The sequence below is a fragment of the Erinaceus europaeus genome, chromosome 4 (genome assembly GCF_950295315.1).
Source record: "Erinaceus europaeus chromosome 4, mEriEur2.1, whole genome shotgun sequence".
NCBI lineage: Eukaryota > Metazoa > Chordata > Mammalia > Eulipotyphla > Erinaceidae > Erinaceus > Erinaceus europaeus.
Genome location: NC_080165.1, coordinates 10,384,413 through 10,412,382, shown reverse-complemented (window position 1 = coordinate 10,412,382; position 27,970 = coordinate 10,384,413). Strand labels below are relative to the sequence as shown.

Below are 27,970 nucleotides of genomic sequence, written 5' to 3'. Positions count from 1 at the left end.
CATCATGACTCTAGAACAGGTAATGTCAACATTGGAACTCAGGACCTCCTGCTTGAGAGTCCTACACTTCTTCCACTGTACTACCTCCCAGGCCGCGAGGCACCAAGGTGTTAAAACATCAGGTCCAGAACACAGAAAGTAAGAAGAGATGAAATCATACCCACTCCCTTCCATTCTCTCTCTCTCTCCACCGCTAGCTCTCTTGTGGCCTCTTGTGAATACATATGCACTGTGCTTCTCTTTCCAGATCAGTTCTTCCCGTTGGATGTTTTCCCTGCACCGTCATGCTGAGGGGGAAATCTCGACTTTTTCTGTGTTCACCTTATCACCTGAAGCAGCTAAGACAGTTACCAGGCTCCAGGCTTCCATGGCAGCGACTTCTACACCAGCAACAACTCCCCCTGCACCCAGAATGGGCTGCTCTGGCTAAAAAGCAGCTGAAAGGCAAAAACCCAGAAGATCTGATATGGCACACCCCAGAAGGGGTGTCCATAAAGCCTCTGTACTCCAAGAGGGACACCAAGGAGTTGTCCGAAGAACTTCCCGGAGTGAAGCCATTCACACGGGGGCCGTATCCCACCATGTACACCTTTAGACCCTGGACCATCCGCCAGTATGCTGGTTTCAGTACTGTGGAAGAGAGTAATAAGTTCTACAAGGACAACATTAAGGGTGAGGTTTGAATCTGAAAACATGACACTTGTCACTATTGCGTTTTTTTTTTTTTTTTTTAAAGGAAAAATGGTTAGTTTCTAAGTAGTTAGTTTATAATTTTGAAGTTAAGGTTATATTCTGAGAACTGTATGTCTTACAACTTCTATGGTCATAATGATAATTGAGCCAGATAGGTAAAGTACTAAATTCTTGAAGTCATATTACACTTACATGCAAAATATATACAAGAAATTAAGCTTAATCAGAGACATGGGTTCTGCCTTTGAACAGCTTTTGATTGACGTAGTTGTAATAGTTGAAATGGAAGGCGCTTTAGCTATGCCCACAAAAGTTATAGCTACAGTAATATTATACCAATATATTCAGTGAAAAGTGGTGTTCATTCTCTGGAAATTATGCTGATAATTATTTTGTTTCTGATTCCTGATAGAATCATATTGCTTGAATATTAAGCTTGTGGTATTATGAGTTTGTATTGCCCATAGGAGACTTATCTTCAACGTAGATTCTTTTTATTTTTTGCATAATTTGCATAATCCTATTTCCCTGGATGTTTGAGTAGCCAAGATGTCTGTTATGAGCATATTAAATAAAAGAACCAAAACCAGTAAGTAAGCAAATAAATATTAAGTTGTTTATTTAAAGATACACAGATCTTTTCCTGTACTTCAAAAATAGTTCCCTTTGCAAACTGTTTAAAAATCATCTTCATGGTCTGGTGAAATAACAAGAACAACAACAATAATGATCCTCAGATGGGTATGAGATAAAGTAGATGTGTCATTTCTCTCATTTTTATTTTACTTTCTTTTTTCATAGTGAGGTCTGGGGGCTCAATTTGTGCGTTGTAACACATGGGAAACAACTGACTCCCCGCGAAACATCTCCATTTAAATTTATTTTGACTTGTATGAACATACAAATATTTGTTCTAAAAGTAAAATGTGAAGAATCAGCACTGAGTAATGTAAAAAGTAAGTCAAGTTTATTTTTGATGCCAGATGTTAATCCTGAATTATTCTTATGTATTTAGCTGGTCAGCAAGGATTATCAGTTGCCTTTGATCTAGCGACACACCGTGGCTATGATTCAGACAACCCTCGAGTTCGTGGTGATGTGGGAATGGCTGGAGTTGCTATTGACACTGTGGAAGATACCAAAATTCTTTTTGATGGAATACCTTTAGAAAAAATGTCTGTTTCCATGACCATGAATGGAGCAGTTATTCCAGTTCTCGCAACTTTCATAGTAACTGGAGAAGAACAAGGAGTGCCCCAGGAGAAACTTACGGGCACAATCCAGAATGACATACTAAAGGAATTTATGGTCAGAAATACTTACATATTTCCTCCAGAGCCATCCATGAAAATCATTGCTGACATCTTTCAGTATACAGCAAAGGTATCCTCTGTAGTCACATCTTTTGATGCAATTCTTTGAATGCAGGCATCTCTATAACATAGAGTAATCTAATTTGAGTTTGGTGGGTAGTGACAGCTTCTGAATGTTCACTGTGAGCTGGCATGATACTAAGTGACTTAGGCATTCGAATCGTAACACTTAAGTGACTTAGGTGGACAATCTCATTTTACCATACAACTGCTTGATAAGTTACAATTATTTGCATTTTATACTTTCTGTTTGTTTATTTATTTAATCGCACAGAGAAAAAGAGACCAGAACACTGTTTCGATCTGGCTTGAGGTGGTTCTGGTGATTCAACCTGGACCTACATACCTGAGACATACAATTCTGATACACCATTAGTGTGGTGTATATGTGTATGAATGTTTTTTTGCATGTTGAAAAGTTATGACATACTCTTGCATAGAAAAACAGAAAAATACATCATGAATTTTGAGACAAATATGTGGTTTTATGCTTTAGGAAACCCAAGAGTAACAAAGATGACAAACTCATAATATCAAGGTTCGTTAAATGACACAACTAAAATTATTTTTTTTTTGCACTCTGACTCCATAGTCCATGTTCATAACCATGCACTTTTTAAAAAAAATTTTTATTGTCTTTATTTGTTTATTGGATAGAGACAGCCAGAAAATTAAGAGGGAAGGGGATTGATAGGGAGAGAGAGAGAGAGACCTGCAGCCCTGCTTCACCACTTGTGAAGCTTTCCCCCTGCAGGTGGGGGCTGGGGGCTCGAACCTGGGTTCTTGCACACTGTAAGATACGCGCTCAACCAGGTGCGCCACCACCCGGCTCCCCATAACCATGCATTTTGAATTGAGTCTTTGTAATTTCATTTTTATTATTTTATGTTTGGTAGATACTAGGGAAAGATAATTTTTTTTTTACTCTGTATAATATGTATGATACATATCCCATCTAGTATGAACTTTTAGAATAGTGAGTGGTTTGCCACTTTCTTAATTATTGTGGAAGAAAAAAAACCGACCTGTTTGTGTTATGCTTTATATTAGTTGTCACAGTAAATCAAACTGAAACCTTCGACCTTTAAGCCTTACAGGCTAGCCTGTTTTGAATGTGGGTGTGTGGATATATGAATTCAGTCACTTATTTCCCATTATGTATTTATTCATGTTTGGCATTTTTAAAGAAGAAAGTTGACTGTTAGTAAATTACAATGAAATTTATACATCTTCAATCGATTAACCCCGAGTTATGGAATCTGTGATTAGGACTATGCAGTTGGAGTCATTAGTTCTAAATTGTAGGTGTCTTCATTGAATTGTTAGGCCAAAGGTTACGTTCTTCACCTCAACTTCCTAAGTTCAAAGTTTAAACTTTTGCCTCTGAAGCACATGTTAGTGCAGATTATTTTCCACTAGAAAAATGAAACCAGGAGATTCCTAACAATGGTTTTACTGGTTTAGCCGTTTATATTTTAAAGTGAATGAAGCCTAATAAGAAAGCAGTAAAGTGGCCTGGGAGGTGGTGCGGTGGATAAAGCATTGGATTCTCAAGCATGAGGTCCCGAGTTCAGTCCCCAGCAGCACATGTACCAGAGTGATGTCTGGTTCTTTCTCTCTCCTATCTTTCTCATTATTAAATAAATAAATTCTAAAAAAAAATAAAATAAAAGCAGTAAATAGTTTCACTTAATCATATAGTAAGTTTATCTGAGTTGACTGTTTTATACTATTGTCTTTTAGAAATAGGTTAATAAAATGATTTAATATTTTATTCACTGATGTATATATATTTTTTATTTTATCTAGCATATGCCAAAATTTAATTCAATTTCAATTAGTGGATACCACATGCAGGAAGCAGGGGCGGATGCAATTCTAGAACTGGCTTATACCATAGCTGATGGGTTGGAGTACTGCAGAACTGGACTCCAAGCTGGTCTGACAATTGATGAATTTGCACCAAGGTGAGAAAATTGAGATAAGATACTGCTTCAACCTTCAAGAAGCTCATAGAACCGGTCTATGAATGTATAGCAAAGAACGTTGATAAAACTGAGTTGTATATATGCCATATTGATTCTCCTATGGGTGTTAGCTGAGTGTTGATGAGAAAATAAACCAGTACTATTTGCAGCTAAAGTTCAATGTGAAGTTTGAGCCTACTTCATATTACTTTGTTTAAAGAATCTCATTGGCTATTCATAGAACACAGTTAATTGGCACATGTTAACAGGTGGTGGTAAAATGTAGACAGACCTTTCTTATTATTGCTCACTTTAAACAGTTTTCCCCCCATTTTAAATGGAAGTAATATCTTTTATCTGAGGCACATATGTAATATAAATGTTTTGGGAAGTACAGTGCTACTGAGAACATTTCAAAAAGCTTAGTAAAGTTGTATAAAAATATGGAAAAGTTACTTTTTTAAAATAAAATATCAGTTGTTTTTAATCAGTCAGTTAGCGTTGCACTGTGCCAAAGCCTTACGTTTAACCTGTGAATATGGGTAAACAAAAAACATGGTTCAGGGAGCCAGCAGGTCGCTCCCATGACAGAACACATATATTCCCCAGCATGAGGACCTAGGTTCAAGTCCCAGAACACCATATGGAAGTGTCTGCAGGGGAGATCCTTCCTGAGTGATGAAGCAGTGTTACAGTAGCTCCCCCTTCTCTGTCTCACACTCTTCCACCTAGAAAGGAAAGAAAGGTCTCTTTAAGCAGTGCAGGCACCAATCCCCAGCAATAACTCTGTTGGCATCAGGGAGATACAGTGTTGACAACAAGTGAGAGAGAGGGAGAGGGAGAAGGAGGAGGAGGGAGTTACACACACAGCTTAGACTCTCAGAATTTATAGACTATTGAATGATCTCTACATATTTATAATGACAGCAGTTCTCAAAGTTTGGTACAAGCATTTATGGGAGTTACTGAAACTTCTGGGGCTTTGAAATCAAAACCGTTTTCATGAAGATGGTAAGACCTTATTGCCTTTTTCACATTCATCCTCTCAGGATCATAGAATGATCTTTTCCAGAGGCTTCATGGTATCTAAGATTGCATCCGATTGAGTGGAGAAGGAATTATGACACTCACCTGTCTCTCTTAAGCTCTACATAAATTCGGAAAGAAAAAAAGTAAAATTATGATTCTTTTCTTATACTTGTTAGCTAAAAATACGTTTCAGCAAATGTTAGAGTTTAAAAAACATTAGGTATAATTATTTTTTCACAGCAGTGTTGCTTATGTTTTGAGTTTAGTGACATTTCTAAATGAATTAATATATAAAATATGAACAGATTATCCAAATAAAGAATAATTCCTTAGGATTTTTACTATTTTCTATAAGAATGAAAAAAAGATTCTTAAGACAAATGGTTGAGCACTTCTTTGAATATATAGAGTTTTTATTCAGTGTAAGCATTTTCACTTAGTACTTACTATATTATAAGCTTTTGAAGTCAGGAAAGCAAACTAGGTGTGCAAGTTAGATAGAGGATAGTTTAGAAGAAGTAACAGAGTGGGGACAGTTGGAGAATTATATGCCTAAATCAAATACACATTCTTAAAAAACCAAAAAAGCGTTTTGTGCTGAGGAGATAGTTCAGCCTGTTTGAACATCACGCTGCGCGCCTCAGGCCTGAGAGGTCGCAGAGTCTCTCCCTGGCGCGCACTAAACTAGAGACGAACAGTGCTCCGATCTTCTCTTTCACTTCATACCCCCTTTCTCATAATAGATAAAGAAATCTTTTAAAAATAAATAAAAATCTAAATGAAACACAGCATTCTTTTCCCAACAAAACAAGTCATAGTTTTACTCCCTATGTAGGTAAAGTCCGCTGTATATATTGGGCATTCTTGAAGCACACGTTTTTAAGGAAGTGAATTATGCCTTAAGGAGGACTCAAGATGAACTTAGTTCCTAAGTAAAACCACTTGCAAAATCAGTACGCTTTGATGTTAATTCAAATAAAGTTATTTAACAGTAAGATGCAAACATTGAATGTTTTTAGTTTGTTTTACAGTATATTTCCCATTTTTTATTGTTAAGTGCAACCAAATTCTGATCTCCACATTGCTATTGCAGATTGTCTTTCTTTTGGGGAATCGGGATGAACTTTTATATGGAAATAGCAAAAATGAGAGCTGGAAGAAGGCTCTGGGCCCATTTAATAGAGAAAATGTTTCAGCCGAAAGATTCCAAGTCTCTTCTCCTAAGAGCACATTGTCAGACATCAGGATGGTCACTTACTGAACAGGTATGTTTGTGGTTAAAGTATTGGATTTGAATAAAATTACATATAAGCAGTATTTGAGAATCTATTTTCTAGCCTTTGAAAGTGAATTATTTTGAAACAAAATGCATGCTTAAGTTTGCTTTCACATGTATAAATATATCAGTATATAAAAGTATGTCCCTCCAATGGTTAACAATATGAAATCATTTAAATCTTAACTCACCTGATGTGGTTTTCCCCCTGCCCTCTTTCTTTGATTTTGTTTTTGACAGAGAGAGAGACAGAGACAGAGAGAGACAGAGAGACAACAGCAGTGAAGTGCCCTTCAGTGTAGTGTGGACTGGGCTTACGGCTGGCTTGTGCACGTAGCAAAGCAATCCAAGTGAGCTATTTTATCAGCTTTGATGGGATTTTTTTTTTTCAAACTTATTTTCAAACTTTTTAATTTTTAATCAGAGCTCTGCTAAGCTTTGGCTTATGGTGGTGTGGGGGATTGAACCTGGAACTTTGGAGCTTTAGGCATTAGGGTCTGTTTGTATAACCGTTATGCTATCTTCCGCCACTAAGATTTACTTATTTTTATGAGTTTGAGAGACCAGAGTGAAGTCTGGTTAGCTCATTGGTTCGGGTGTGCGTGTTGCCCTGTGTACAGTCCAGGCTCCAGCCCTGTCACATGCGAGGTGCATTGTACAGGAGATAGCTTTGATGCTGTGGTATCTCCCGTTTCTGTCTCTCCTCTTCTCCATCTGATGTGTAAGTGGCCCTGAGCAGTGAAATTACACAAGCCTGAGGCCCTAGCTTTGTAAGGGGGGTGGGCAGCACAATAGCCCTGTTACCGTATAGTCTAGTATAGCCCTGTTACCGTATAGTCTAGTATAGCCCTGTTACCGTATAGTCTAGTATAGCCCTGTTACTGTTACAGTACCGGCATCTGGAAGTACTGGGTATTGAATCTGGAACCTCTGGAATGTCAGGCAGGCCAATCCTGTGGTTTAATATTGAACTGCCTCCCTGGCCTACAATTTTGTAAAGTAAAAAACGAAAACAAACTTATTTAATGAGGAGGAAAATATACAAGCCATAGTTTAATTAATATTGTCAAATAATTTTGGAAGTTGAGCTCTTGACTTAAAATTACCCAATTCATTATAGTTCTATATTTAAATAAGCAACAGACTCTTTGGAGCAATTGACTTAAACTTAAATTTTATTGTATTGCAGTTCTGTTATGGTGGTATTTACTTTTGTTGAGAGGGTTAATGCTTTACAGTGCAGTCTCTGACATATGCACACAATCTCATTATGTACTGGGCCCTCGAAGTTTTCTTCCTCTCCTCCCTCCCCAGAGCCCTTTGCTTTGGTGCAATAGCCCATGTCTGGTCCATGTTTCACTCTGTGGTAGGTAGTCTTTTCTGCATTCATTTTCTTGCATAGTCAGTTTTTTGGGTACTCTTCAAATAATTTATAACTCCCCAATAAATAAAAAAATAATGTATAACTTTGAAGCTACATTGTTTATACATTTTAAAGCAAATCAAAACAGGACCTTAGGAGGTAACACAATGGATAAAGCACTGGACTCCAACTGTGAGATTCAGAGCTTGACTCTAGGCATTTCATGGACTAGTATGGTGCTCTGGTTCCCTCCCTCTTTATCTCCCCTCCTTTGTCTCTCTCATTAGTAAGTAAAATAAATATTTCAAAAGTAAATAAAAACAAATACACTTCATATTCAGTGTATAAGTGGGGATACATCTATACTAAAGGATTAACTGTAACTGTACGGGTTGGAAGGAACTGTAATAATAATTTTTGCTTTATACTCTTGATTGTCACAGGAAAGGAAACTAAACTTTAAAAAGGTCCAGTGACTTTTCTGAATTATAATTCAGAATAGAATAAGCCAATACTTGTGTTTCCTACCTAATTATCTATTTTTCGTCTATTTTAGTAACAGTTACCAACTACTCAGTCAAGTACTCACTGTAAGCACCTCACTGAGGTAGAGACTTGATGGTGTGCAGAGGAATTGCAGATGTGTCCAGGCAGGAGGCTTGACACTTAGAGCACAAGGTTTGCTGCATGAGGCCCCAGTGTGCTCACTTGAATTGTAAATTCCAAAGTAGTGTTCTGGCCTCTGTTTTACGTATACAATAAATAAGTAAATGCTTTAAAGTAAGTAGAGGATAGTGGATTATGAGGAAAGGCAAAATTACATCTAGAACATGTTCACTGCCACAGTTACTATTGAGGCTCCATGTCTTTGTGATTCCATGGAGTTCATGGCAGTCTCTTTTATTTGTTGTTTTTTAAATTTACTTTGAGAGGGTGGGACACAAAGGGAGTGAGATTGGAAAAGAAGAAACATGACAGCATCACGTCACCACTCATGAAGCTTCCCTGTGTAGGTGGTCCCGTGTGGTTTTGAGGGGCTTAAACCCAGTTCCTCATGCATGGTTTAAAGTATGTGCTCTAATGAGGCTAGTTCTCAGCACTTACAGAAGAGAACTTAGCAAATAGTTCGTCTTTCAGACAGTCAAGGTTTTGTGCCTAGACACAGACCAGACCCTTTGGCTCTTAATTCTCCGTCTGGATCACTTACTAATTTGTGGAAGCGTGTTGGCTGCTGTCGTGTCCACCGCAGACGTTGGCAAAGAAAGCATGCAGCGGGGACGGCTTACTCACGTCATCTTCAATAGTCGCAGCATCACACCAACTGTTGCCTTGTTTTTCGCTGCACATTTTAGGATCCTTATAACAATATTATTCGTACCACAATAGAAGCAATGGCAGCGGTGTTTGGTGGAACTCAGTCTTTGCACACAAATTCTTTCGATGAAGCCTTGGGTTTGCCGACCGTGAAAAGTGCTCGAATTGCGAGGAACACACAGATCATCATTCAGGAAGAAACTGGAATCCCCAAAGTGGCTGATCCTTGGGGAGGGTCGTATATGATGGAGTCCCTCACAAATGATGTTTATGATGCAGCCTTAAAGGTCAGCTTCCCTTCTGCAAACTTCGCATTCAGACTTTGGAGGTTCATAGAGACCTGTGCATGTTTTGATTTGTACACCAAATGACTGGATTGATAGTATTTAAAACAGAAACAATTTTTATTAGTGAATTACATAATTGTAAGGTAATAGGGATATAATTCTATATGGTTCCAACCACCGGAGTTCTGTGTCCCATCCCCTCCACTGGAAACCAGTAGCTCTCCCAAGGTCACTGATATGGGCTCTCTCTCTCTCTCTCCCTTTTCCCCCATTTTTTTTTTTTCAATAGTCCTGCCTTCACTTCTTTCTAAGTCTCCTTTGTACTTAATACTACTACTGGGTGGGTATCTTTCCTTTTCCCCCTTTCTTCTCACTCAGATAAGAGAAACAATGCCTGGCTTCCTCTGGTGTTTTCCAGATTAATTTCTCTTTCATTGATGGTATAAAAACAAGATTCCTGGTCACAAACACTTCCGGGTCCTGGTGGAATGGGGCTGCAGAACCCTCTGGTTTATTTCCCCTATCATTTACCTCACTGGGAGTATGGACCAAACTTTTTTGGGGGGGATACAGAATGTGGGAATTATGGCTTCTGTAATTGCTTCTCAGCTGGACATGGCATTGGCTATCCATTGTCTATCCATACCCTCATCCTAAACCAGAAACAGCTTCAAAATCCATTTGCAGTTGTGTTAAAGAATTAAAAAGTTTGTAAAGAGGGGGTCGGGTGGTAGTGCAGCGGCTTAAGCGCACATGGTGCAAAGCGCAGGGACTGGCCTAAGGGTCCCGGTTCGAACCCCCGGCTCCCCACCTGCAGGGGAGTCACTTCACAGGCGGTGAAGCAGGTCTGTGGGTGTCTGTCTTTCTCTCCTCCCTCTGTCTTCCCCTCCTCTCCATTTTTCTCTGTCCTATCCAATGACGAACGACATCAACAATAACAATAATAACCACAGCAAGGTTACAACAACAAGGGTAACAAAATGGAAAAAAAAATGGCCTCCAGGAGCAAGTAGATCCATGGTGTATGCACTGAGCCCCAGCAATAACCCTGGAGGCAAAAAAAAAAGTTTTTTAAAGACAACTAGTAGTAAGAGGCCCACACAAAGTAGGACAGAAAAACAGTGCCCTTTTTCCTCTACTTGCATTTCTTTCCTTCTTCCCTTAGTACATTGCATCTTTTTTTTTTATTTATTTTTTATTTATTTATTTATTTATTCCCTTTTGTTGCCCTTGTTGTTTTATCGTTGTAGTTATTATTGTTGTTGTCGTTGTTGGATAGGACAGAGAGAAATGGAGAGAGGAGGGGAAGACAGAGAGGGGGAAAGAAAGATAGACACCTGCAGACCTGCTTCACCGCCTGTGAAGCGACTCCCCTGCAGGTGGGGAGCCGGGGTTCGAACCGGGATCCTTCTGCCGGTCCTTGTGCTTTGCGCCACCTGCGCTTAACCCGCTGCGCTACAGCCCGACTCCCTTTTTTTTTTTTTTTTTAATCCAGGTTATACTTGCTAGTTTTCTGTTTAGTAACTTAAAACAGACTTGGTTTACTTTTAGAAATAATCAACATATAGAACATTAGTTTAAGATGTTCAACATAGTGATCTGTTATATAGGTATATATAGTGAAATCACTGTGAGAACTAGTTTAGTTAATATCTGTTAACACATAGCTACATCTTTGTCTCTGATGAGCTCTGTCAGATATACAATAGTTTTGTTATCTGCAGAATTTCTAAGTAACTTGGTTGTTGATAATTTTTTTATGACATATTTCATTCACCACTGACAGTTTTGAATTGTACTAATATTAGTAATTGTGCAATGTGGCGAATTTAAATTGTGTAAAAACATTTTCTTTTTCTTTTGATTTTTTTCTTTTAGCTTATTAACGAAACTGAAGAGATGGGTGGCATGGCCAAAGCTGTAGCAGAGGGTATACCTAAACTTCGAATTGAAGAATGTGCTGCTCGAAGACAAGCCAGAATAGATTCTGGTAAGATAAAGTGGAGAAGTATACATATGAAAAACATATTTAAAAGAAATACTAGTCAACTTTGTTCTAAAGACGGGCAAGATATGTGTAAAGGGATGCCACGTTTGTGTCTAACTTTTTTTTCTCCCTATAATGAGTTCATCAAATTTTCTTTTTTTTTTTTTTTAATTTATCAGTGATTATGAGATAACGGGGGTATAATCCCATACCATTCCCACAACCAGAGTTCTGTGTCCCCATTTCTCCCATTGGAAACTGCAGTGGTTCTCCTGAGGTCACAGATATGGGCTGACTCACTTCTATAACTATCTATATTTATATGTATTTCTCCATATATTCTGTGGTCCTGCCTTTTCTTCCTTTCTAAGTCACACCTATGCCCGTTATTATTTCCAGATGTCCTTGCTTTTTTTCCCTCTTCTCTCTGTGGGTCTTGTGATGGAATTGGAATTCAGAGCCTGTAACATGAATCAGCTATTATGCTCTGCATTATTATTTTCATTTAGCTCACGCTTTTAAATTCTTAAAAAAATTATTTTTAAGTTTTATTTGTAAGAGAGAGGGAAGAGAGATCAGAGACCAGAGTAGTCCTTCGCTATAGCATCAGGTGGTGCTGGGGTTGAATTTTGAGGCCTCAAGCTCAGGCCTCTAACAGGCTGAGTTATCTGCCTTACAATACTTTATTCTTTTCTCTTCTTTTCTTTTTAAAGGGTTATTTTTTAATCTTTATTTATTTATTGGATAGAGACAGCAAGAATTTGAGAGAGAAAGGGGTGGCAGAGAGGGCGAGAGACAGAGAGAGACACCTGCAGCCCTGCTTCACCACTTGCAAAGCTTTCCCCCTGCAGGTGGGGACCGGGGGCTCGAACCTGGGTCCTTCAGCACTGTAACATGTGCACTCAAGCAGGTGCGCCACCAGCCGGCCCCAATACTTTATTATTTTCAAAGATTTATTCACGAGAGAGAAAACCAGAGCCTCTCTCTGGTGTAGGTGGTGCTGGGGACCAAGGTCTGAACTTTTGTCGTATGATTCTGGGCTCTCACAAGTCTGCCTCCCTGGCAATACTGGCACCGGTGGTTAGCCACTTTGGTGTTTGAGCCTGTGCTGTATGGAGATACACCAGTATAAAAAAAGGCATGATGATCTGTACTCTTAGTTTGCATCTAAGTAAGAGAGAGAAATTAACTAGTAAACTAGATAGTTACAAGCTATTCTAACTTCTGTGGGGAAAATAAAGTAAGGGATATAACAGAGTAGTGGCAGGACGTTTTTAGATAGAGTAATAATCTCAGCTTGAGGCAAAATCGGGGTGTTCAGCTGCATTCGGTCATCTTCTTGAATGATGCTCTTCATGTTTGTAATGCTGCTCTATCACTTAGAGCTTAAAAAAACTTAAGTGACCACCAAAGACTTTTGAAATGCCATTCGATGTTAGTCCTCTGCTTTATAAGCCTGAGCCGGCAGTCACTAATACTACTTTAGCTTTGTGGACTCTGGGGAAGCATGCGGTGTGACAGAATGGGAGAAGTCTCCCACTAGAGAGACTCCGGGTACCTGTTCTGCTCTACCCCATTTCCATTTTTCATTGGGATTACCTTTAATGAGATAAGACCAGTGCTTTAAAATATTAAATGTTTAAGGGGCATACAAGATCAATTCATTGCTACTAGTCAGTTATTTGTAAATAATATATATGTATGTGTATACACACACACTTTTTTTTTTTTTTTTCCGTTTTTGGGGACATTGACAGGCTCTGAAGTAATTGTTGGAGTAAATAAGTACCAGTTGGAAAAAGAAGAATCCGTAGATGTCCTGGCAATTGATAACACTTCTGTGCGCAATAAGCAGATTGAGAAACTTAAGAAGGTAATAGTGACTATCATCTTCTAAAGCGTTTTCTGTGTTGTGGGCACTGCATTGTCTGGCTTAATTCTTTCAATATTTGTGGTATTATTTTCCTATATTTTAAAGATAAGGGAGCCAAAAATAAGAGAGATTGCAGTATTTGCCCCAGATAGACAATTGATCAGTTTAAGATGTAAACCTAGTTCGCTGGATAACAAGAACTCATGATAAAACTCATAATATCTACCTCTGTGAACTATACACGTTATTGTTATTATTGAAAAACACACCAGAGTATAATAGTCCACATAATGGGAACCTAACTAAGGCTTATCAGTTATGTAATCTATGCCAATTTAAAAACCACAAGTGAGAGTGAGTATTTAAATCTTGGGCTTATCACTATAATTTATTTCCAGTTGACCTTGCTTCCTAATCCTGCTATGAAGTAGTTAATTATTTCCTGTTTATTTTTAATTCAGATATATTTTATGTGACTTAGCTACAGTTTATAATGAACTATGTTTATTTTGATGGAATCTAAGGTACACACACACACACACACACACACACACACAGTCTTTTTTCTTGTATTCCCTGGGACATTTCCATTCCAAGCCGACATTTTCAAATAGAAAGACAGAAACAGGGATAGGAGAGAAGAAAGAGTGACAGAGACTGTAGCACGGAAGCTTCCTTCAGCACGGTGGGAGCTGGGCTCACACCTGGTCATTGTGTGTAACTCAGTAGGTGCACTAGCCAAATGCGCCCTCTCGCTGGCCCTAAAGTATTTTTTATTGAAACGTCATATATTTTTTTATTCCCAGTCTCTCACTGAGATGATTCAGAGTATATTAAAATAAAAAAGGGGGGGGGTCGAGCGGTGGTGCAGCGGTTAAGCGCACGTTGCGCAAAGCACAAGGACCTGCAGAGGGATCTGGGTTCCAGCCCCCCCACTCCCCACCTGCAGGGGAGTCGCTTCACAGGCGGTGAAGCAGGTCTGCAGGTGTCTGTCTGTCTTTCTCTCCCCCTCTCTGTCTTCCCCTCCTCTCTCCATTTCTCTCTGTCCTATCCAACAGCAAACGACATCAACAATAACAATAATAACCACAACGAGGCTACAACAAGGGCAACAAAAGGGGGAAAAATGGCCTCCAGGAGCCCCAGCAATAACCCTGGAGGCAAAAAAAAAAAAAAAAAAGAACATTTATTTTCTTATTCTTCTTACTGTTTTAACCTATATATATATGCAGCTATCTTGTTCCCATAATCTCCTCTTATTAAACAGGAAACTTGAGGACCAGGCTATGGTGCACCCAGTTGAGTGCACATATTACCACGCTCAAGGACCTGGGTTCAAGCCCCCAGTTCCCACCTGCAGAGAGCTTTGCAAGTGGTGAAGCAGGGCTGCAGGTGTGTCTGTCTCTCCTTCTCTATCCACCCCCCTCAGCTTCTCTCTGTCTCTGTCCAATGAATAAATAAAATATTAAAAACTAAAGTGAAACAGGATACTTGAATTTCTTTAATGTTTTTCTTGTTTGACTTTCTTGTGGTTGTCTCAGTTCAAATTCTCTTCAAACATATTTGTTCCAGGCGGATTGAATACACAGTGTAGCCAGCACCCATCTTCCTTTGACTTTCTGTTAGAATTAATGGTAAGCGTTTCATGCTATTTCTTATTTCAGGAGATGGCAACTTACATCTTAACAGTTTTTTTTTTTTTTTTTTTTGAAGAGCCTTATTTAGGAGCTAGCGTTCTAATTTCAGTACTCGGAAAACTTTCCTTCTCCCTTTATTTATTTATTTATTTATTTTGCCTCTGGAGTTATCGCTGGGGCTCAGTGTCTACCTGCACAACAAATCCATTGCTCCTAGTGGCCTTCCCCCCACCCCCATTTCTCGATTTTATTGGCTAGGAAAGAGAAATTGAGAGGGGAGTGATAGACAGAAAAAGAAAGACAGACAGGCTCTTGCAGACGTGCTTCACTGCTAGCTGCAGCTGTGGAGTGAGCCGCGGTCCTTACACGTGGCGCTATTTTCGCTTCACCGGGTGCGCCATCAGCCGGCCTTCCAGAACACTCGTGATGTTTACTGTATTGGAAATGGTATTCTCTCTCTCTCTCTCTCTCTCTTTACATTTCATTTTCTATTTCAAGTTAAGATTGAACAATCTCTGTACGCTGTACATCAGGGCTGTTTTTGCTTTATTCGTTTTACTTTCCACTCACATGACTATGTCTTTCCTTGACCATGTCTATAAGGTCAAAGCCAACAGGGACCAAGCTTTGGCCGAAAGGTGCCTGGCAGCGCTCACTCAGTGCGCCACCAGCGGGGACGGGAACATTCTGGCTCTGGCGGTGGACGCAGCTCGTGCCAGGTGAGGGTTTGTGCGTGTCGGGACTTGTGCGCGACTGGGAGGCCTAGTGCCCTGTGTGAGGACCCGAGGCCCCGAGTCCCCACCTGCAGGGGGTGGCTTCCCTTTTGCCAGCTTAAGAGTCTTCACGGGGGTCGGGCCGTAGCGCAGCGGGTTAAGTGCATGTAGGTGCCTGTGGCGCAAAGCGCAAGGATCGGATCCCCACTTGCAGGGGAGCCGCGTCACAAGCGGTGAAGCAGGTCTGCAGGTGTCTGTCTTCCTCTCCCCCTGTCTCCCCTTCTCTCTCGATTTCTCTCTGTTCTATCCAACAACAACGACAGCAATAATAACAACAACAATAACGATAAAACAGCAAGGGCAACAAAAATGGGAAAAAATGGCCTCCAGGAGCAGTGAATTCTTAGTGCAGGCACAAACCACATCAATAACCCTGGAGGCAAAAAAAAAAAAAACCAAAAAAAAAAAACCCACATATGTTTAATGAATTTTTCTAGTTTATGGCCTGTATCCCTTGGCTAGATAAGCTCTATGACAGTATGTATATGGATATGTATGTATATATATATATTTTGGTAAGGGGTTACATCGTGTGCAGCACTTGCCCATGCCTCACACAAGTGGGCACTCCATACACATTGACTGAATTAAGACATAAACAGACTAAGTGCCAACTGATTGATCTTTTACTAGAAGACACCTGTGACTTGTTATCCTGCACAAGGACCTGGTTTCCATTTCCCAGTCCACAGCTGCAAGTGAAGAAGCTTCATGAATGATGAAGCCTTGCTGGGTGCTGCCCCCCTCTCTCCCCTCCCCCCCTTTATAAAGTTAAAGAAAAGTACTGACCACCAGGAACAGATTCCTCGAGCATCACTTAGTTCCAGCAATAACCTTAAAGGCAAAAAAGAAAAAGTCAATGATCTTGCTCTCTGTTCATGTTGTTAAATGTCGCATTGTTCAGTAACTTTTGGATGTTTTTCTATTTATACTTTTTGAGATCATGCAGTCTTTTTGGTCAGTAAATGTTGACAGATCATCATGTTTAAGTAACTTCCTATAAATATTCTGAGAAAAGATGTTTTCATGGATACAGGAGAAGTTTTTGACATCCATTTTTTTTTTTACTTAGATAATAAAATATCTAGTTATATCAACTATAACTGTAACAGTTTTATCTTAAAACAATGGCGTTAACAGAACCCCTGCTTAATTCTTTAGATGTACAGTGGGAGAAATCACAGATGCCATGAAAAAAGTCTTTGGTGAGCATAAAGCCAATGACCGAATGGTGAGCGGAGCCTACCGCCAGGAATTTGGAGAAAGCAAGGAGATATCCTTTGCTATCAACAGGTAACAAGGGGAAGTTATTTATTTATTTATTTATTTTATTTAAAAAAGGAGACATTAGCGAAACCACAGGATAAGAGGGGTACAGCTTCACACAATTCCCACCACCAGATCTCCGTATCCCATCCCCTCTCCTGATAGCTCTCCCATTCTTTATCCCTCTGGGAGTATGTCTTAAACCAGAATTTCTTCTTTTCTGTTAACACAGTTTCCATGAACCCTCAGGAGACTTAATTTTCTCACATGCCAACTGGGATATAATCGAATTGTCTTTCCTATTTGTCCATAGTTATCCAAAAATAATATTTTGAATGTCACTAAAGTGCCCATTACAAGTTTCTCATAACAAGCCTTTGTTGACATTGCTATTGCCTCATTCCCCAGGTACTCAGATCTTAATCTTCTTATAATAGAATCGCATATTTTCTTAAGTTTATTTTCATAGTTTTAAACTTTATTATTATTATTATTTTTGGTGTGTGATTATAGTGGGCTACAAGCTTGTAGGGGTGTAGTTCACACCACACCCACCACCACAGTTCTGTGTCCCCACCTTAAAGAATTATATAATCTTAGTTTTTCTGTTTGAAGAGGATTATTTGGTTGTCATCTATTCAACACAAATAAACAACTCTTCACTAAATTAACAGTAAGGAACATTGCCACAATATGATTTAGAAATATAAATTAGGGGGCATGGCGGTGGCACACCTGTTATATGCTTGAGGACCCTGGTTATATGCACACATCTTTTTTTTTTAATGTTTTATTGTCTTTATTTATTTGATATATGCACACATCTTTTTTTAAATGTTTTACTGTCTTTATTTATTTGATATATGCACACATCTTTTTTTTAATGTTTTACTGTCTTTATTTGATATATGCACACATCTTTTTTTTAATGTTTTACTGTCTTTATTTATTTGATATATACACACATCTTTTTTTTAATGTTTTACTGTCTTTATTTATTTGATATATGCACACATCTTTTTTAATGTTTTACTGTCTTTATTTATTTGATATATGCACACATCTTTTTCTTAATGTTTTACTGTCTTTATTTGATATATGCACACATCTTTTTTTTAATGTTTTACTGTCTTTATTTATTTGATATATGCACACATCTTTTTTTTTAATGTTTTACTGTCTTTATTTATTTGATATATGCACACATCTTTTTTTTAATGTTTTACTGTCTTTATTTATTTGATATATGCACACATCTTATGTGCTCAAGGACTCTGGTTCAAGTCCATGTTCCCACCCGTGTGGGGCAGGGCGTCACAGGTGGCAAACAGTACTGCAGGTGTGTTTCTTTTTCTTCCTCTCTAACCTCCCCCCTTTCCGTCTCAATTTCTCTGTCTTTATCCAAAATAAATAAATACACGAGGGGGCCAGGCAGTGGCACGCCCAGTTAAGCGTACTTATCACACCATGTGCAAGGACCTGGGTTTGAATGCCAACACCCCACCTACAAGGGAGATGCTTCATGAGGGGTGAAGCAGATCTGCAGGTGTCTGTCTTTCTCTGTCCCTCTCTGCCTCCGCTCTTAATTTCTTTCTGCCCTGCCAAATAAAATAGAAAGAAAAAAAGAGAAGAAAAGATGGCTGGCTGCAGGAGCGGTGGATTCCTAGTGCTGCACCAAGCCCCAGAGATAACCCTAGTGGCCGTGAAAAAATAAAAGGAAAGAAGGAAGAAAGGGAAATAAACTAAAGTGATCATGTTTCTCAAGTCTAAAAAAGTGTTCGCTGGCAGGGGTAGGTAGCATAATGGTTATGCAAAGAGACTCATGCCTGAGGCTCTGAAGTCCCAGCTTCAGTCCCCCTGCAACACTATAAGCCAGAGCTAAGCAGTGCTCTGGTAACAAAACAAAACAAAAAGTGTTTCCTTCTCTCAAAATTTACAATGTTCAACTGGAAATTTTATGTTACTAGATATGTATGTCATAAATACCAAAACAGTCAAAATGAAACAGATCAAAATGGGTTTTAAAAACAAAATTAAATACGTGGTATATGCATTTACTGTAGTGATGTGTTGCTTATTACATATTTTTGTACTGTGAGTAAAATTGCAAGTGCTTTGCAAGAAAAAAAAAAGGTAGGAAGAAAGGGGAGGCCAAGGGAGGGAAGAGAAAGTAGCTTTTCTTTTTAGGGGGTTGAGGTAAACACATTCACTTAGTGTAATTCTCATTGTAATAGAGATATTAAGGAAGTATGGGTAATCAGAGTGTGTGCTTTTAAATTAACTTAAAAGATTTCCTGCAATTAGAGCTCTTATGTATTAGGACAATCATATGCAACTGTTTGTATATTTTAAACTATTCCTTAGGGTTCAAAAATTCATGGAACGTGAAGGTCGCAGACCTCGTCTTCTTGTGGCAAAAATGGGCCAAGACGGGCACGACAGGGGAGCAAAAGTCATCGCCACAGGGTTTGCTGATCTTGGCTTCGATGTGGACATTGGTCCTCTCTTTCAGGTACCGAAAATTGTTGAGGGGAGGGGCCTTGGTGGTTTCAGGGACTGGACCTGTGATATCTCCCTGGTTATGTTGGGGGGGGATTAAAAAACATATAGTATTAATCATTTAAAAATACATATGTTGTTTATTTCAACTGCCATCAGGATTATTGCTGGGCCTTGTCGCCTGCAGGATGAATCTACTGTTCCTGGTAGCCACTCTCTCTCCTCTTTCCTTGTTATTTTGACACAATAAAGGGAAATTGAGTGGGGTAGGGAACAGGTAGAGAAGGAGAGCCAACAGGTAGAGAGGGAGAGGGAACAGGTAGAGAAGGAGAGCCAACAGGTAGAGAGGGAGAGGGAACAGGTAGAGAGGGAGAGGGAACAGGTAGAGAGGGAGAGGGAACAGGTAGAGAGGGAGAGGGAACAGGTAGAGAGGGAGAGGGAACAGGTAGAGAGGGAGAGGGAACAGGTAGAGAGGGAGAGGGAACAGGTAGAGAGGGAGAGGGAACAGGTAGAGAGGGAGAGGGAACAGGTAGAGAAGGAGAGTGAACAGGTAGAGAAGGAGAGTGAACAGGTAGAGAGGGAGAGGGAACAGGTAGAGAGGGAGAGGGAACAGGTAGAGAGGGAGAGGAAAAGACACCTGAAGCAGCCCTGTTTCACCACGTGTGAAGCTTCCTCCTCTGCAAGCAGAGACCAGAGCCTTGAACCCAGGTCCTTGAACATGGTAACGTGTACTCCGTCAGGTGTGTTAATGCCTGGCCTCATATGTATTTTTGTTGTTGTTGTTGCTTTTTGAGTTTGTCTTACACTTTTGAGATAAAATTTTCACCAACTCAAAATGCATTATTCCACTACCACCCCCAGAAAAGCACCCATGCCCCCACCCCCAGAGAGCACTGGCCATACCTCCCCCTACAGACTGCCTCCCACCTTCACTGCACTCAGCCACCCTGCACTCTATGGACCCAGGTCTGCTGTTGAGCCCATCAGCCTCTGTGGGCTTGGCTTATTTTCCTCGTTTTATTTCCCCCCTTTGCTGAGATCACTTTTATTTTTCATTTAATTTGATTTTATTTCGTGCAAGTTCTTTTAGTACCACTTGAAGGTCTGATTTAGAGGCCATTGATCCCTTCAGCCATTGCTTATTTTAAAAACACTTTATGTCTCCTTCAGATCTGATTGCTCACTTAGCAGGTTAAAAGTATTCTTGAGTGCAGGCTGCCCTCATTCAGAACTCTGAAGATGTCTTGCTAGTCCTTTCTAACTTTTAGCGTTTCTCTTGAGAAATAATTTAATAGTCTTGTGGAAGTTCCCTTTTAACTGTCTCTTTGCATCTCTCTGGCATCCTTCAGAATCATCTTTGCCGTGTAAGTACTGTGTGTACTTGACTTTGAGTACATTTTTCTTGTGTCCTCCCTTGCCTCCCGAATCTAGGGGTCCAACCTCTTCTTTAACTTGGGAAAATTCTGAGCTAGTTTATTCCGATGTGAATTCTTTCCTATTTTGTATTTACTTCTATATATTTTCAAATTTTATAGGGAGGGTTAGTGGTTGACGGTGTAGTCTTTAACACATAGGTGCAGTGTCTTGCCTCTGCCTGTTTGGTGTCTAGGAAACACACCAGGACTCTAGTGTTTCTTCTTCCTGTCCCCCCACCCCCCGTTTCCCAGAATCCATTGCTCTGGTGCAATGTACCACACCCGACCCAAGTTTCACCTTATGTTTTCCCTTACTGTCCTTTAAGTCCCGCTTATAAGTGAGACTGTTTGGCATTGGCTGTCCTCTTTCTGGCTTGTCTCACTCAATCTGATACCTTCAGGATCTGAGAATGATACTGCAAAGCAGATGGCCTCATCATTTCTGAAAACTGCACAGCACTCCACAACTTTCTTAGCCTTTCATCAGTCATGGAGCATCGGGGTTGATTCCAGGTTTGTGGTGTTAGCGACTATGCTGCTATGGGCATTCCTGTGCACACGTCTCTTTGGACAGGTGTTTTGTTTTCTCTGGGATTGGCAGGTCATAAGTTAGGTTCATTTCTAGCAATCTGATGCCTCTCCAGACTGTTTCTCCACAGGGGCTGGACCAGTTTGCCTGCCCTCAGCAGTGTAAGAAGGTCCTGTTCCCTCTACAGCCTCTACAACAGTTGGTTTCATCTTTTCTAATGTATGATGTTCTCACAGGTGCAAAGTGGTATCTCCTTATTATCTTCTTTGCATTTCCCTCATCAGCAGCGGCTTTGAACACTGTTTTCATATATCAGGTGAACTGATGGCTCTCTTCTTTGAAGAAGATTCTGTCTTCTGTCCGTAGCTTCCCCCCATTCTTCAGGGGGTTATTTGTATTTTCATTGTTGAGTTTAGTGAGCTCCTTGTGTGTCTTTGTGCATCGTTCCTTTGTCCCATGTGTGACACATAGAGATTTCCTCCTACTCCCTCTTCTATAGCTGATTCCCTTTGCCGTGCAGAAGTCTTTCCATTTGATGTAGTTCCAGTAGTCTATTTTTGTCTTTGTTTTCCTTGCACTCATCAAAATGGCTATACCGCAGAGAGCCAAATACAGATTCAATACAATCCATATCAGAATCTCACCAGATTTCAAGAGAGCAAAACAAAAGATACAAAAGCTTATCTGGAAACAGAAAGCACCCAGGGTAGCCAAAGCAATCCTGAGAGAAAAAGCGAAAGAATGGAGGCATCATTCTTCCTGACCTTAAAAAAATACTACAGAGACAGTAAGAGTCCAAACAGCTGGCACTGGAACCAAAATAAAGAGACAATCTAATGGAATTAGAACTGAGAGTACAGAAATCAGCCCCCCACACCTATGGACATCTCATTTCTGATAAGGGAGACCAAAACATGAACTGGAGAAAGGAGAGCCTGTTCAACAAACAGTGTTGGGAAAATTGGGTTGAAACATGCAGAAGAATGAAACTGGACCACCACATTTCATCACATGCCGAAATAAACACCAGATGCATCACAAGACTTAGAAAGTCAATCCTTTGAGGAGAACACGGGCAGAGCTCTTCTCCATGTAAGTTCTCCTGGCACCTCTACTGATGGTGCTTCTTTTTTTTTTTTTAATTTTTGTCATTATCTTTATTTATTTGGATAGAAACAGTCAGAAATGGAGAGGGAAGGGAGTGACAGAGAGGGAGAGAGACAGAGAGACACCTACAGCCCTGCTTTACCACTCGCAAAGCTTCCCCCCCGTAGGTGGGAACTAGGGTCCTTGAACCTGGGTTCTTGCGCATTCTAACATGTGCGCTCAACCAGGTGCGCCACCACCTGGCCCCCGATGGTGCTTCTTTTACCTGATGGTGCAAGTGCCATTCCTCTGGGTGCTGTCCCCTCGTCCCCTTACACCATCTTCATTTCTGTGCTGTGCTTCTCTTTTTCACTGTTTCTCGGGTGATTTCCTTCACCCTAACTTCCTGTTACCCACTTTGGTCTTTGGTGCCTGTCTTCTTACAGGTGTTCTGTGTTTCCCAGCTGTGTCGCTTTATCCGGCATGCCTCCGAGCACAAGTCTGTGTTTGCCAGTGAACATCCTCATTTTTCTCTCAGCTTGTTGTGGTCCTCTGGTATTTCTTCTCAGTCTGGTGACCATCTCCAGAACCATGGCTTCGAGGTCCTCATCAGGAGGTCTTACAGTCCTACTGAATTTGGAATTATTTCTGAGCTGTTGTTTGCCCCGCCACTCAGGTGAATTACATTGTCTTCCCGCTAGGTTGGACTCTGCAGAGATGGCTGAGGCAGAGCCCCAACCGGAGTTGAATAGCTGCCACGTAGGCTGGGGACCTAACTGGAGCCAGGGGGACTGTACGTAGGCCGAGTTAGGGAGCAGGGTGCCCTCGCTGGAACTAGGCGAGCTGCTCTGGGGACAGGTTGAGCCCGGTGTCAGCTGAACAGGATCTGGGCTGCACTGGAAGCAAGTGGCCTATCCAGAAGGCAAGTGAGACTGCAGCTAGGAGCAGACAGTAAACAAACAAACAAATAGTAAAGTAAAATGCAGCAGTCACCACAAATCAGCTGGCCCAAAGCAGCAGGGGTCTGTGGTCGAGCTGAGTTGCTGGTAGTCTTATTACCTTCTACGGCTGGGTCAATTAAGTGATGGCTGAAGAGTGAGTAGTCTTTGCATGTTTGCCAGTAAGGATACATTCTCGTGGCCAGGGAGGTGGCTTAGCAGAAGTGTACAGAATTGCAGGAGTGACACCGTGCTTGACTCCTAGCACCACATTTGCTTGGGTGGTTCTTGGGTAGAGCATCCCTGTTAACTTCAAATGTTTATCTAGACAGACACAAGCATTCTTGAATGTGAATCTGTTACCGAAAAATGTAGAATCTTATCATTGTTTTCATCTAAAATAGAAGCCTTGAAATCATGGCAAAGCCAGGGGCCAGAAGTGTGCCTCGCTGAGCACATGCATCACTCCGCACAGGAGCCCAGGTTCAAGCCCCCGACCGCTTCCTGCAGGAGGAGAAACTTCATAAGTGATGAAGCAGTGCTGCAGGCATCTCTCTCTCTCTCTCTCATTATCTTCCTTTCCCTTTCAACGTCTCTCTGTGTTATCAAATAAAAATAACTGGCTAAAAGGACAAAGTGGCCACTGGGGCTGGCTGACTCCTCATTCAGGCCTTGGTCCCCAGTGATCACCCTAGTTGTAATAAAAGTGAAAAGTAGGTTGGCAAACTCAGGCACTAACAGACTTTGGTCATTTACTGTTTGTGGTGCCGTGCAGTGGTAGCTGAGGTGGCCGTGGCCATATCCTCCCCAAATTTCTTAGTATTGTATTTACAGTGAAGAAATCATAAATGCCCTTTATGTCAAAAGGTGAACATACATGAGACCCCCACGGACTGTATTTTGTTATGACTTTAATGTAGTTGGTAAATTCTGGTGCTAGAAACAAGCACCACTGGTGCTTACCATGCCAGGGAATGAATGGTGCTTAGGATTTGAGAATGCTGAGGAGCACAGTCAAGGTAGTAGTTGGTCTGCGAGCACATTAGAGATGAAAAGTGATGTCCGGCTTGTAACTGTCCAGACTCCCCGGGAGGTGGCTCAGCAGGCGGTGGATGCAGACGTACACGCCGTGGGTGTGAGCACGCTGGCGGCCGGTCACAGAACCCTGGTTCCTGACCTCATCAGAGAGCTCAGCTCCCTTGGACGGCCAGACATTCTCGTCATGTGCGGAGGGGTGATTCCGCCTCAGGTACTCTTCAACATCTATGTCTTCGCCTTCTTCTTCTTCTTTTTTTTAGCACATTGATGAACATTTTAAGTGACATGTACAGTTCTTTATTGTAATTTTCACTGAAGATAAAGCTGCTGTAATACAGAGCTAAATTATTCTCAACTCATTTTAAGAAAGAAATTTCTAATCAGTCTATAGTGGACCTCCCCCCCCCTTTATTGGGGGATTAATGTTTTACAGTCGGCAGCAAATACAATAGTTTGTACATGCATAACATTTCTCAGGTTTCCACATAACAATACAACCCCCACTAGGTCCTTTGCCATCCTGTTCCAGGACCTGAACACACCCCCCCCCCACCCACCCACCCCAGAGTCTTTTACTTTGGTGTATAGAGTACCTTTTATATATAAACCAAGTATGAGAGAATTACCTCCTTGTAAACTAGTAATCTAGATAGAAATGTAGCTTCTTTATAGTTAATAAACGATGACAGAAAGTCTAAGGTAAAAGTAGTCAGCTCTCACAACTGAAAGAGAGAAGAATGGCTAAGCACATATGGATATTCAGTTCCTAGTCTGACTTAAAGTAAACACTGGGTTATGTCAGTGGAGTGAATCTTTTTTGAATGTGATCTTACAAATTTATTATTTATTAGAGACAGAAATCAACAAGGAGAGGAAGATATGGAGGGAGGGAGGGGGAGAGAGAGGGGGGAGAGGGAGAGAGAGGGGGGGGAGGGAGAGGCAGCACTGCTTTATCCCTCATGAATTTCTAGTGGAGTGAATCTTTTACTTGGCTAATTAGCAGAAGTTTTGCTGTTTTAGAGCAACTACTTTGTCCATCTCTCCCATGTTCCTGTCCCTACGTGTCCCTACTTTGAGCCACTGTCAGTTACGTGATACTGTGAAACTCCCCTTTTTATACAACGGGTCTGACTTGAACATAGTTTTCTTAGATCCCAAAATATGCCGATTCAAATATAAGTAGAATCGCCTGTCCTGAAAATTATTGATTGACGGGGAAGAGTTAGACTGTTGAACAAAACTGTAGATCCTTTTAGGAGAAATGTATGCTATGCAACAATGGTGTCATTAGTTTTTAATAGGCTGGGGGGGGCAGCTTCTACATTTTACCTCACCACTCAGCTAAACTAATTAATTAAAGTGTAATCGAGCCTATTTCCAATTTAGTGTCTATATCGTTTTCATTTCTCTGAGAATGAAAACTACCAAGTGAGAAGAACTGTTTATGATAATGTTTTACCTCTGTGACTGTTGGATGCTGTCAGGACACTGCCAGGTAGAATCTGTCACTGAGATCTGACAGTGTCCATGTCTAGATCTTTTGCTCCGTTACAACCCAGACTAGGAAGCAGCAGCTTTACACAGGCTGTGGCTGAGAGAGTCGTGTGGATGGTCTTGGTGTAGGACTAGCGAGCTAACTGATGTTATTCTTTCTAACACTGTCCTTAATGGGATCTAGTTAGCACAAACACTTTAGTAGATTTACTTACCTATTATTGTCATAAATCAGTTTAGTCTTTGAGAATATAAATGGCATTTTATTGCCGTACTTAAGGCTGACAAATAATTGCAGTATTCGAGTTTATAATAACTTCTCTCCATTGTAGTGCTTTATAGACTTCTCTCATTTGAGTTGTCCATTCCAAAGCCACAGCTCAGCGGTCAGAACATACTCTACTGCAGGATTCAGAGCACCAGAAGAAGACAGGCTCTCAGTTTGACCAGTTTGGAGCTTACTGTCATTATGTGTTTCCTCAAGTATTTTGTGAGAACACGTAACTCTACAGCCTCTGCTTAAGAACAGTGATGTGCTTTGAGCACCTCTGTGTGCATCTGAGGATGTAAAGATGCTTAGACATGATCTCTGCCTTTAGAAGTTCATAGATTAAAAGGAGAAAAGTCCAGGACGATTTTCTAAGTGCTGTTGGAGAGTTATAGTGTTAGAATAATAGAATACAGGCAGAAAGAAACAACTGGGACACAATTAGCAGAACCATATACTTTGTCATACAAGTACAATACTTACAGAGAATGAACATGAGTATTGTAAAAAAAAAAAAAAGGATATTGTAGTAATAAGCCAAAACCAAACTGTCATAGAAAATGTAATTGTTCTTCTGCATGAGGAATAGGACTGTAGATTATATCCTAAATTAGACAGTAGAGCTATAAATATTCTGATGTAAAATAGCCTGGGGCTCGGGAGATAGCCCAGTGGTTGATGCAACTGACTTTCATGTCTGTGGCTCTGTAGAACCATGTTCAATCCTGGGAACCACCATAAATGATAAAAACGAGCATTACTCTAGCAATAAACAAACTGTAAAGTTTGGGGCAGCATTTGTGGCCTGGGAATCTCTTCACTTCTATTGGCGGTTTAAGATAAACTCACCAAACACACAAGCAGCAGGGCAGAAAATGGAAACCCACAGCAACACCTGAGCTATTCATGCAGAGCAAGTGTGATTCCAGCACAAAGCTAACATCAAGGCCTCACAATTCCTGTGAGGTACTGGCAATGTGGCTCAGGGGTCTCACCGTTCCTGTGAGGTACTGGCAGGGTGGCTCAGTAATCTCACCGTTCCTGTGAGGTACTGGCAGTGTGGCTCAGGGGCAGCACACCTGCTCTGCATGTGTGAAACCCTCAGTTCAACCCTTGACACCCAAGCAAAGCAAACTAGCCCCATAAGATGTAACCATTCACTCGCCACAGAAAGGATACTTTGGAGGAAATAAATAGCATTGAAAGCTCATGCTACGGTGAATTTGACACAAGTAAGCAGCATAATTTAGGGGAAAGAAAATTTTGGCTTCGGGGTATAGGTCTTAGAGCTCCTCAGTGAGTCAGATAGCTTTCTGTCCCACACACGGCACATCATGATATGTGGAAAGCAGCCCGAGTGTGTTTTATTTTCAAACACTTAACGTGAAAGGGTAGTCTGCTAGTGGCTGCCAGTAGCAGTTTCAGTCAGGAAAGAGTGTTTTAGCTCTAGATGCCAACAGCGCGCTATTTGAGAAGGTTCTGGGCATTGAGGTCAGAGAAGAAAGTGCAGAAATTGTCTTTCCCCCTGTTTGTTTTTATCGAGTGGAAATGCTTCTTCTTGTAGTTAAAGCCGTTCTTTTGACAGGATTATGAATTCCTCTTTGAAGTTGGTGTTTCCAACGTATTTGGTCCCGGGACACGGATTCCTAAGGCTGCCGTTCAAGTGCTTGAAGACATTGAGAAGTGTCTGGAAAAGAAGCAGCAATCTATGTAGCAACCTGTTCTTTTTCAAGTGTTTTCTCAGTTATGATTTAATAACAAGGTTATAGTTATGGCTTTAGTTTAATTCAAAATCTGATGATATGTGCTTTCCTGATAGCTTTACATTAAATCACATTTTTTATAAGAATGTTTCACATTCTGGA

At 40.7% G+C, this 27,970-nt stretch overlaps 1 protein-coding gene across 1 annotated transcript; it reads left to right on the top strand.

Moving 5' to 3' along the window:
• Positions 1-253: 253 nt before the first annotated feature.
• MMUT (methylmalonyl-CoA mutase) lies at positions 254-27,970 on the top strand. Its single transcript, XM_007523286.3, has 12 exons — positions 254-672; positions 1,709-2,076; positions 3,876-4,033; positions 6,156-6,327; positions 9,054-9,302; positions 11,181-11,292; positions 13,047-13,162; positions 15,403-15,518; positions 16,734-16,865; positions 19,203-19,350; positions 24,387-24,554; positions 27,691-27,970. The coding sequence occupies exons 1-12, from the start codon at positions 285-287 to the stop codon at positions 27,817-27,819; spliced, it is 2,256 nt and encodes a 751-aa protein (XP_007523348.2). The 5' UTR covers positions 254-284; the 3' UTR covers positions 27,820-27,970.

Coding starts and splice junctions, on each gene's coding strand:
- MMUT (XM_007523286.3), top strand. CDS start 285: ATGCTGAGGGGGAAATCTCGACTTTTTCTGTGTTCACCTTATCACCTG. Junction 16,866..19,202: donor ATATCCTTTGCTATCAACAG/GTAACAAGGGGA, acceptor ACTATTCCTTAG/GGTTCAAAAATTCATGGAAC. Junction 24,555..27,690: donor GAGGGGTGATTCCGCCTCAG/GTACTCTTCAAC, acceptor TTCTTTTGACAG/GATTATGAATTCCTCTTTGA.